Genomic DNA, 12,836 nt, shown 5'->3' with positions numbered 1-12,836 from the left:
AAGTCCACTAAACAGACAGCTTACACTACATTCGTGTGCACCATCCCTAAGTGGCAAACCTTTTTAATTATATGGTAAAGCAAAGAAATGAATGAAGCAGCCTCCAGCTACAGTACCAATATTTTTCAACGATCTCTTACTTAGCTTTTATTTTAGAAAAAATTTAATATTCTTACATACAATTATATCGTTCTGTGATTCTGGTTGCTGGAGCAGACACATACATTTGTTTTTTAGCTCTAGGCGACATCGTATTATTTCAAATGATGTTTTTATTTTCACTCAAATAAAGAAGGTGACTGTACAAAACTTTTAATGTATTAATTACAAATGTGATGGATCATGATATAAATGAAATTTAGTAATCCTAAAGTTTTAGTGCCAGCAAAGGACAGAGACTGACTGGATGTTCTGGACAAGAAAAAAAACAATGGCAACAAGACAAGCAGTAAAAACTTTATTTAATTTCCATCCAGTCAGATTGTCTTCACTTAGAATAGGAATCCACAGTTCCCAACAAAGGGGAACATGAGATAAGATACTAACATACACACCACAAACTATTTGTAGAATATATGTTTTATGTAGTATATTACGTAATTTTCAGCCACTGTTTCAGTACAGTAATTAAAACTCCTTAATTCATGCTTGACTAAACTTAAAGAAAACAGATTGCATTAGGAGAATGGGGAACTAATTTCCCATTAAGGATGTGTCACTTTGTCACATATAAACTAAAGGCACGATTAATAATTTAGTCAGTCTGTTCTAACATCCTAACTACGGGGCATGCAAAAGTTGCACCATAATTTCAAAACAATTCATAACTTGGAAATTATTACTTATAGAGAACTATGGTTTGTTGTAAAACATTTAGCAGCTTTCAAATTTTTCCTTAGTCCTTTGTTGAAGATTTTACTTGGAATGCATTAAATTGGTGACAGACCAGAAGAAGGCACAATGTGTCATCTGGTATGCAGAATCCAAATCTCTGACAATGGTAATATGAAGTCATCCATGTCAGTATGGGAAGGCATGATTGGCAGAAACAAAGGAACTTTAAAGAGACAAGCAGTGTCAAAGAACATCCTCAACATGGACATCGCCATATGTCTCAAGCACATATCGGCAGAGTGCAATCTGCAGTTCGATGCAGCCCCTACAAAACAATTCATTGTACATCACAAAAGTTGCAGGAAGTGCTGCATGACATTTTCTGAGAGGTGGATGGGTCATGATGGTCCCATCATATGGCCCCCATGCTCTCCCGAAGTCACACCGTTACACTTCTTTTGTGGTGTTTTGTGTACACAACACTAGTCAGTGACATTGTTCCCTTCATGCACGAATCAATGAAGCAATCAAAACTGCCACTGCAGCAATGCTGTCTTGCACATGGGCAGAATTCATAATACCATCTTGATGTTCTACAAGTGACAAGGGAGCACACACTGAAATTCTAGCATAACAGAAAAGAAATTTGAGAGCTGATAATTGTTTTACAAAAATCCATGATGCTTTACCTCTACAAGCTTCGATGATTTTCTTAAATGATAGCAGGATACCCTGTATATTTTTACTGATGTGAGAGAGGTATCTATTGCACAACTTATGGTGACAGCTTTACAAGTGATCAGCACAAAACCAAACCATATGCATGTGCAATTACATCTAAGCTAGTAGTTGCAGATAAGCAAGCCTGACGGTGTTTAAGGGCTGGCTGGATGCTGGAGAGGGGACACAGTTTTGAATTATGCCAGAAGCATGTGGTACAATATTCTGTATGGTGCATCAGCCGCATATTCAAGTTGTTACTTTCAGTTATTCATATGTATGCCCTCATAAATTGCGAAAATTTTATTGCTGTGTCATGTTTTGGACTCTTAACATTGTTCAGAGAAGTTTTGTGGAGTTTAACAAACTTTTAATACTTCTAGTTGTGGGTGCTGGTCAAGTGCTAGTTTTTCCAAGAGTTAGCAACAATTGGGCTTTTTATACATAAAGGAATTACACAACTTGGCTACGAGCGGGCATTGATTGAAATCAATGGGGAAAGTTGAAAATCTGTACCACCAGGATTCAAACCCAGGTCTCCTGCTCACTAGGCAGATGCTCTGACCACTGAGCCATCCAGACAGAGTGGTCACTGCAGTTGCACTGTCTATCCTAGCAAACCTCCCATCAGATCCAAATTCTCAACTTATCCACACACTACAAATGTACTGCCCCATGCACATTATCCTCTTGACTAGCAGCATTAGTTTATTATTAAGTATGGATGTACCCTGTGTGTCACATGAGTGTGAACTTCTTTTTGATGATTTCATCAGGCAATATGTCAGAGGACTGGTGCTGTCCTTTATTTTGCTGCATGCACGTGTGAGGGCCTTGAATAGCTTCTTTAGTGCTGTGGGAACCAGCTATTTATTACAATTTACACAAAATATTAAAAAAAATTATGCCTAGCCCTCCTTAAGTGCATGGTAGCCTGTACTTCTGTCATATTTTATGCCACTGTTCTCTGGGATAAACTTAATAATTAAGGCTATGTTAGTTTCTGACAATTCCGGTTAATTTGAATCCCTGCATTATTGCAGCTTATGTAACACTGTCACAGGAATCTCTTCAATATGTCAAGCTGTTCTTGCTCCAGTGATCACAAACATCTTTTTTTTTTTTTGTAGTCTGTGGTCATTTGTTGTTACCAATGTAATTTTAAACTGTAAATATTTATCTTAAAATTGACTTCTTGTTATTTTTTAAAAGTTGTTATTTGGAAACATCTACACATCAAATTTCCTGTCTTATGTATCTACTAATTATGAGATATGAGTAATTATCAATGCTCTGGTAGAAACAAGAGTTGAATAATTACCATCCATAACTGATCAGTCATACCCACTACCAGATCCTACCCTTCCAAAGGGTACATGTGACCAGCCTAATGTCACTATGTACAATTATTATAAGTGAAACATTTTTCCACTACTTCAAATGTAATTGGTGTCATGCAGCTCCATCAAGTTGGAGTGATATCAGCCAGGTGTAACTTTTGTGTATCAGCACCTTTTATTTGATATTAAATTCTGCATAAAATAGCAATCTGTCTCTTGTTCAAAAGAGAGACACATTATGCTGCAAATATAAGTACTAACTCCATTTTAAAGATTTTGAGCAGCTATTTCTAGTAAAATTTCAGTTATCCTTTATTATATAGTCCAAGTTTTGCCATGAACTGTTATATAATAAAATCTTAGAACCTAAAAACAGCTAATTTATCATAAGACTGATGTTACAGCTTGATTAATCTTATGCAAGACAGCCAATACCTGAGAAGAAAACGTTTCATGAAATTTTCACAAAGTGTTGAAGAGCTTGAGGATAGTGAGCAGAATACAATATAATATCAATTGTCTGTAAGTAAACACGCAGATGGTCCAAGGCAATGCATACCATAAATCTAATAGCAGTAATTTCATTAAAAGATAATATAGAAATCTAATTATTGTCAGAAATTCAGAATCACATTGTGATAATAGTAAAACTTGATAAGAGCAGAATGTGTACAATTCGGAAATCTGCCCAACCGTTGAAGCATTTCAGTCCCGATGCATTCAATGCACTTTTATATGCTAATTTTTTGTATGAAGCGGAAGATGCCTAACACAAAAACAGAATCCAAATTTTAAGACTTGATTAATAATTCACTGTGTAATGCACAAAAGAGCTTATACTGTACTATTATATACAGTATAACTTAGTTACTCTCAACTCTACAAGTACACTAGTTTTAACACAGAGACTGTACAGCCCTGAAAATGTTGTTAAGAGGCACAAAATCAAGAAAAGAGGTTTGGTGGGACATCAAACCACACAGCTCTGCGCAACAATGAACAAGTTATGTGCAGCGTTGGCACAGCAAAGGAAACGGTTCATTGGTGAGCACTCCATTGGCATGTCTCATTTTCCACTATTATTGACACGCATGGGTCGACACTTGAACATTGGTGCACACCTATGAACACTCCACTGCAATCTGCATGAATGAGTGAATGAGGTGGGTGTTGTACCATTAAACAATGATTTCACCCGGAAAGGTCAAGCATTTAAAGGAAATGCACTACCTGCATTATTTCCTGCCGGTTTCAGTTCACTAGTAGCACTTAAAGTGATAACATGAAGCCAAACAAAAAGTGAGTTGCTAACACCTAACAAAAAGGTTAAGATAACAGACACAAGTGAGAAAGACAAACTCTCTCCACATGAAATAATAATGCGTTTAAGATGTGGTAAAATACAAGTTTATGATACTTTAAGAAACATGGATAATATATGGGATGAATGGATCAAAGGGAACAAAGAAATGAAAAGGAAGATGAATAAAAGGGAAAATGAAGAAATTAATGAGATAGTGTAGGAATGGTTCAAATGTGCCTGGGCAGAAAACTTAACTTTGTCTGGACCCATGTTGCAGATTGAGACACTGAAAGACCTAAATTGCTTGTAAATGTGGAGGTGAAGGCATCCACAGCATGGCTGGACAGTTTCAAAGCTAGGCACAACATTCTGTGAAATGATGTGTGCGAGGATGCTAAGGATTTGCAGGAAAGTGTAGCAGCAGAATGGAAGACAATACTGTACAATCTAATTTCAAATTATGACCCAAAAAACTTGTTCAATGTCTGTTATCGTGCACTGCCTTCAAAATCTCTAGCAATTTGAAGAGAAAAGTGCACTGGTGCAAAAATGTCTGAGGAAAGACACTGCTGTGTAGAAACATGTTAGGTGAAATGGAGAAGCCATTGGTGATTCGAAAGGTGGAAAAACACGTTGTTTCAAAAACATAGACATCAGTAAGTTTCCAGATAGATGATGAAGCAATAAAAGGATGTGGATGGTGAGTGGTCTTATGGAAGATAGCTGATCTCTCTCAATGCCAAAATGAAGAAAGGAGATTGTGAAGTTTTTCTTTTCATAGACAATGTAACCTGCCACCTGAAAGTCAAAGCTAGTAAATGTGAATTCAGCTTGGTTCCCACCAAATTCAACCAGCTGTTGCATGCATAATCAATGTTATGCAATTTGCAGAATACACCAATTCACCCACGTTTTGGAACTATTGTATGGTGCAAAAAATTGAGCAGAAAAAAACAATTCCAATTTTGAACAGGTAATTCAAACAGATTTCCCTCCTCGATATGTGTCAAAAAAACATGAACTGTAACACAAATAAATGTGGAAATAATATGTACGTACACACAACATAAACAAATTTAAAGTTAGAATAAAAATACAGAAATGCCATATTGTTCGTGAATTAATGTAAGTCTAGTGTTCTATTGTACAATATACAGTATATGAAAACCTACTGTACAGGAGTGAAGGTAAATAAATACATGCATAATTACAAATTTACACTTTTATTCACGATACCTGACATTTTACGTAGCGTACTGAATTATGCGTGATACGGAAACTTGCCCAATTTGGGAAATTAATTTGATGCCATGCGATTCCGTTTTGAGCAAGTTTTACTGGAATAATAATAATACCAATAATAATAGTAATGATAAGCAGGAGAAGAAGAAGAAGAAGAAGAAATTATGTCTCATACTACTTAAAAAGAAATCACTGAGTATATGCACTATGTGAACGGAAGTATCAGGACACCTACTAGCGGGCAAAATATGGAGGTGGTGTCCACCCCTCACCTTTATGAAAGCTTTAACTCTTTTGGGGACACTTTCAATAATGTATCTGAATGAATGGAGGAATGGTAATTTCTTCCTCAGCAGGTGTTGAGGCGTTCTATTGGGTTCAGGTCAGGACCCTGAGTAGGCTAGCCCATTTCAGCAATGTTATTGTCTATGAACTATTGCCTCGCAGATGTTGCTTCATGACTGGTCTTGATTTAGGGGTGGTTGTTCTTTCGCATTTCCATTTCACAATCACATCAACAGTCGACTTGGGCAGCTTTGGAAACGTTGAAATCTCCCCAATAGATCTGTTTCTCAGAGGACATCCAATGACTAGACTACATTCAAAGCCAATAAGCACTCCTGATCGACCCATTCTGCTGTTACTGCTTCTCTACTAACAACACATTAACCACCCCTACTAACAATACAATAACCCCCCCCCACCTCCCTTTGTACTGGTAGGTCTGCCTCTTGCGATAGCTGGTGGTCTACTCTACATTACAAAGAGGTGTCCAGATACTTTAGTTCAGATAGTGTATAGAGCAAAGTTTTCCAAACTCCTACACACTCACTTGGTTGTTCACATAAGCCAGCATAAAAAACCATTAATACATCTAACATTTGTATTTATCTTTTCATGTTTCTTTCAATACATTTTAGAAATATACCAATGCAAAGCTACATGTTATGCCATTATGAGACAAACAGCACAAAATAATGACACCAAACAAATGGCATGAATTAAGAATGTCATTCGTCTTAACATCCAACAGGGCAAAAACATTCTTTTTTCCACAAGTTGTAATATATAATTCACAACTGTATAAAAGAGATAATCTCTTCACTCTCTCTAAGCTTTAAGGACTTGTGACTACTTAAGTTAAAATACCCTCTCCCAATTTAATTTTCACTGTAAACTTTTATCTTTGTGGCATCATTTATTGAACTCTTGTTATCCAGTGTTCCGTCCAAACATTTAGTCTAATTCTAGTTATTCACTGTTGGACTACTTTCCGTACAGGCCTGTTCTCTCCACTTTGTCCTACACAATAAAGTCCAACAATTTATACTTTCCTAAGTATATACAAAAGATAAGAGATTACAATCATACCCGAACAGCCTGCTCCAACTAGTACTGGTGTGTTTGGCATCACACGGATGACACGAGCATCTGGCACAATCCTATGAATTTTCTGAAAAATTTATGCTGTGTTACAGATGAGTCGACGCAATGAAATGTGAACATATGCAAATAAGATTATAACAAGTGCAACCAAAAGATGTGGCAGAGTACGGAGAGATAAGAAATCTGTTTTCCGTTTCATCATTTAACGTCACCAGAAATTTCATTCCTTAATACACTGAAGTCGCACTTTGTCTTTGATTTCTGTCCAAAACACATTTCTCAGCAGCCATTTTCGCTGGGTGTAAATAAGTCTCCTCCTTATAACCTGACAAGCTTACATATCACATGTTGCTGCTGGTTCATAAAATCACCTATTCTTAAGTAATAAAAGAGGAAAAACTTGATGGGCAAATAGCACTAAGAAGAGATGTTATAATGGAAACAAAGATAGGTAGATTATAATTGTCACAAAAGGGTGTCAAATGCGCTGAAACATAAAACTGAACTACAAATGTGTGAAATACATGGTGATGTTGCTTACTTTGAAAAGCATGTGATAAACTCTCCAAAACAAAATTAAAAATCTTAAAAACAAATGATATCACACCAATCTTTTGATGCAACAAAGAAAGGACATATGTAACAAATAAATCAACAATCCTACATTCAAAATAAATAAAACTACGTTACCAAACACAGTATAATAATAACTGTATTACTTCTATAGAATGTGCATGGGCAGATTCAAGTCGGTTCCAGTTCTGACAGGATTCAGTGTTTCAGTTTGTGAATTCATCTACTACATTCAAAGCAATATTACTTCAGCATATTCCACTGAACTCTGTAATGTCAATTTCCTACACATGTGTTTCATGTTTCACACAAAAACCAAATAATTTTCAATACTTTTTGAAGAGTAGCTTTTGCCACAAAAATTTACACACATTAACATTTCTAAAAATACCACATTTTATATCAAAATCTAAACCTTCTGTGCTACTGTGTTTTAGAATACAACAATCAGTTGTTGTGTTGTAACAGACTTCTCATAGAAATACTTTTCATAATTTTGACCAATAATCTTAACAAAAACAATGTACCTATCTTCATCATCTACCTGCTAGTACAAAATCAAAAATGAGCAATGTTTAACAACCAATTGCACATTTAACTAATATTTACTAACGATTCCCTTTTTTTTAGTTTAATGAGTGACTGCTGAGGGCATTTAATGGGGGCTCTACCACACATTTTATACTGCCTGAGACCACCGGTCGACCTGTGTGATACTAGGTATGAGGTAGACCAAGACAGTTTTATGGGTGCCTGCCATGCGGACTGCTGAAGGGCTCATTGTATCTCTCAAGTAGAACTCTGGTGCTGGTACCACTTATAGACCGACACCTCAGACGACTACCCCAGCAGATACTAAATCCCCCTCTCCTGTGTATAGTATTCACTTCTGTATGTTCCTGAGTTTTGCTTCAATGTCATCCCCTTTTCATTCTCATCACTAAGGGATGTAGACTGTGGTTCTTAACCCCACAGAGCTACTTAAAAGGATCTGACACCTTTGTGTAAAACAGCTTCAAACTCTTTATTACTTTACAAATGAATGAACGTTTTAAATATTTGACATTCAGAATGTAAACAAGAAAAATTTTAGATAGATTTTGAAATTATGTTTAAAGCTTGTTGGAAACCCTGAAGTGCACTAATTCTCAAATACTACATGAATATAGTCTGAGTCACCCCCACTCTCACCCTTTTAGGAGGTAGGTGGCTCCTACCCCCACAGTGCTTCTTTCCAAATATCAAGTGATTTATGTACTAAGTTTGGTTGAAGTCGATCCAGTAATTTAGGAGGAGACGTTGAACCTACAAACCTATAGAGGTTGGACAAAAATATGGAAACACCATGAGAAATATACACTTGAACATAAACACAGACACTAGCCAAGCCTGCAGGTTGTGCTGATGTACATGACCACAAACAGCATCTGTGCAATGTCCCCAACATGTTCCAAATACCAATCAGGGTCAGAACAGTGTTGTGTGTAGCTGCGTACTAAGTGGATTTAAACATGGTCAAAGCGTTGGCATTCATATGGTACGTGCATCTGTAACCAACATAGCTTGACGTTTCCAGAGGTACCACTTTGAAGATTTATAAAGCATACAGGCAAAGCTAAGAAACATCATATGCTAAGTCACATCACTGATGAAAGTGCGCATTGAGTGATAATGACACAGTTATTCGAGAGGACTGCGACAAAAAGAAGATGAAGGCAGCTACAAAATTCACTGCAGAACTGAATGTCAGACTTGTTAACAGTGTCAGCACCAAAATAACACAAAGGGAGTTCCAGAATCAGGGAGCTGCAGGGTGGGCTACAATTCCAGAATCACTCACCAATCATGCAAATGCCCATATTACAAAAACGGGGTGCTGAAGCCATTAATTAAACTTGGACTATGGAGCAATAGAAGAAAGGCATTTGGCCAGATGAGTCTTATTTCATACTGTTTCCAACTCCTGCCCAGTTTTACGTTCAAAGAGTGAAACATAGTGGTGGTTTGGTGATGATTTCAGCAACCACATGACGGTATTCTATGGGCCCCATGGTTACTCTGCAAGGTCACATTACTGCTGAAGATTATGTGACCATACTGGCAGATCAAGTCCATCCCATGATACAATGTCTGTGCTACAATGGAGCTGCTGTGATCGAAAATGACAGGGCCCCAGTTCAAACAGCTCACATTGTCCAGGACTGCTTTTAAATGTATGAGGATGAAGTGTGTCAACTCTCCTGGCCACCAAAGTCAACATATCTCAATATTATTGAGCTTTTGTGGTCTAATTTGGAGAGAAAGCTGCGCAATTGCTAACCACCTCCAACACCTCTACCTGAATTTGCTGCTATTTGGTAGGAAGAATGATATAAGATTCCCTCAAAAACCATGCAGTACCTGTACTGAACCATTCAAAGACAAGGCAAGCTGGTTTGGATACCAACAGTTTTCCTATACTGTATCAGGGATAGTAATGTGTTGTGTTTTTGGTGTTACCACATTTTTGTCCACCATACACTGAGGTCACAAAAGTCATGAGACAGTGACATCAGCGTGTATATGCCGACAAGGAAAAAAAAATTTCCATGTTTCCCGGTTAAATTACACTTTTTCCCAGATAAAAATACACATTTTCCTAAGTGAAAATATACCTTCTCTGTGTTAAGTGACGGTACTGTAAAACTTATCAATTCTTTGAATGGTACAGTTTTTATATACCACTTGCCGGCACTTTAGGAAATGAAACCTAGCAAAAATATATCACGTTTTGGAAAGATCTTTGCTGTGCAGCAACATGTATGCTGCATATTTTCGTATTACAAAAGTATAAATACGAATTCCACCAAACACAGCACATTAGTTTACGAAGCACTGAAATACAGATTGTGATGCGCTTTTGTCAAGCAATCATAGCTCATGTCATGTTATCTCACCAGAAAATGAAAGTAGCTATTCACAACATACGACACTTATGTGTGCAAGGTGTTTTTTTGTTGTATATGGCACATTTTCTTTGCAACTTATGTTTTACACTGGCCTTTTTCTCTCTTTTATGTTTTATTGCTGCAGTATTATTCAACAGCAGTGGGCTAAAGTAAAATTCTTTGTTAGACTATCAGCTCCTACAAGCTGAAATTACAAAAATTTAACTCAAAACTAAGAATTACAAAATTCCTGGAATTCTAAAAAAATTCCTAGGTTTTTCCTGGTTCTCTCTCCGATAAAGAACTTCCCAGTTTTTCCCAGATTTCCTGGTTGTCGCAGCAAATATACACCTTGGACATGTACATTTAGAAATGGGGGTAGTATCATGTTCACAAAGTACAAAAGAAAGCAGTGCAGTGAAACAAATTCTGATGTGATTATGGCAGCATGACAGGAGCGCGGAATGGTAGCTGGAGCTAGACCCATGGGACATTCCATTTGAGAAATTGTTAAGGTACTCAATATTCTGAGATCCACAGTGTCAAGAATGTGCTAAGAATACCAAATTTCAGGCATTCCTTCTCACCATGGATATCACAATGGCCAGCTGCCTACACTTAACAGCCGAGAGCAGTGGAATTTGCACACTGTTGTCAGTGCTAACAGACAAGCAACACTCTGCAACGTAACCACAAAAATCAATGTGGGACATACGACAAACATATCCGTTAGAACAGTGCAGTGAAATGTGGTGTTAATGGGCTATGGGAGCAGGTAATCGACTCGGATGCTTTTGCTAATAGCACAACGTCACCTGCAATGTCTCTCCTGGGCTATTAATTTTATCAGTTGGACCCTAGACAACTGGAAAATCTTGGTTTGGGCAGATGAGTCCCAATCTCACTTGGTAAGACCTGATGGTAGGGTTCAAGTGCTACCACAAAGCCATGGACACAGGTCATCAGCAAGGCACTGTGCAAGCTGGTGGTTATATAACGGTGTGGGTTGTATGTACATGGAATGGATTGGGTTTTTTGGTCCAACAGAACAGATCATAGACTGGAATGGTTATATTAGGCTACTTTGAGACCACCTGTGGTCATTCATGGACTTCATGTTCCCAAACAACAATGGAGTTTTTATGGATGACAATGCGCCATGTCACCGGGCCACAATTGTTCGCAATTGCTGGACAATTTGAATGAGTGATTTGGCCTCCCAGATCACCCTACATAAATCCTATCGAACATTTATGGGACACAATCTAAAGGTCAGTTCATGCACAAAATCCTGCTCCAACAACACTTTCACAATTATGGATGGCTATAGGGGCAGCATGGCTCAATATTTCTGCAGAGGACTTCCAATGACTTATTGAGTCCATGCCATGTCAAGTTGCTGCATTATGCTGGGCAAAACGAGATATGACATGATATTAGGAACTTTTGTCATCTCAGTGTATGTACCATACATAAATTTTTATAAGATATAAAGATGGCAAGCAAATAGTTCTAAATTTTTAGTATGTTGCTGCTAGACAGAAATTTGTGAACCTGCGTTTTTTGTACATAATGCATGGAATGAATGACCACACAATAATTAAGTTCTCTCTGATTCACCTAGAAACATCCTGATAAAACTGAAGACAACAGTCTCAGCAAGAAGTAAATAAATTTTCTTGAACACCTTTTGAAATGAAAATTGTTGATCAACTAATAAGAGCAGAATACACTATCAGCAAGGTTCCTACAAACTTAAGCTATGTAAGCACAATAATGAAATAATTCTTTTACAATTAACAGCAAGCACAAATCATTTCAGATACTTTTTTTCAGATTCAGTATTAACTATCAAAGCAACATTAGAACCTGAGTTCCACTGTGATATTTTAGCAATGGAAGACAAAAATGTATCAATTCTTACATGTATATGACACCACTTCTAAGTTATTGTCAAGGACTGTAAATCTACTGCATAACAATCTTGACAGTACTATAACTAGAGTGAAAACGTTTTTCTTCTTGCTTTAACCATTGACTATACATTGACGACAATGACAATGACGATGATGATGATTATTATGATTATAATTAAGCATTAAACGGGGCTAAAGTACTTAGTTATCATTTCCTCAGTTCATAGGAAAAGTGACAAAGAGATTTGTTAGCTACAGGGTCTGTGACCATGTCATCGCGGTTGAAAACACGAGTGGCAGTAGCTCTCTAGCAGGATAGTTAGAAGTGAGAGGAGAAAACAGGCAGCTAAAAACTAACTAGTCACTGAGGGATACACTAAGAAGGGTCATCACAGGAGTACAACTAAAATGAGGCAACAAATTAAAATGAGGTAAGGAAATGCAGACAGTGTGGACTGGAGAGCTAATTATCTTAAACAGTTAGATAAATAAAATACACACACAAAAGTTTAAAAATATGTGACAATGCGGAGGGAGAAAGAAGCCTGAGACCACATGGGACACCTGCCACAGCAAGAGGTACTCTGTCCACAAC

The 12,836-nt window shown here is 37.2% G+C and overlaps 1 protein-coding gene across 4 annotated transcripts in view; it reads right to left on the bottom strand.

Annotated features, from left to right (window-relative positions):
- LOC124611329 (pyrroline-5-carboxylate reductase-like) overlaps positions 1-12,836 on the bottom strand; it is a 78,437-nt gene that overhangs the window by 34,093 nt on the left and 31,508 nt on the right. For all 4 annotated transcript variants that reach the window (XM_047140237.1, XM_047140238.1, XM_047140236.1 and 1 more), the window contains one exon: positions 6,811-6,892. In XM_047140237.1, coding sequence (XP_046996193.1) covers positions 6,811-6,892 — 82 coding nt within the window. The remainder of the gene's footprint in view (positions 1-6,810; positions 6,893-12,836) is intronic.

Source organism: Schistocerca americana, chromosome 1, assembly GCF_021461395.2.
Source record: "Schistocerca americana isolate TAMUIC-IGC-003095 chromosome 1, iqSchAmer2.1, whole genome shotgun sequence".
NCBI classification, from domain to species: Eukaryota; Metazoa; Arthropoda; class Insecta; order Orthoptera; family Acrididae; genus Schistocerca; species Schistocerca americana.
Note: the sequence above shows the minus strand (reverse complement) of the source record. Positions and strands in the feature narration are given on the sequence as shown.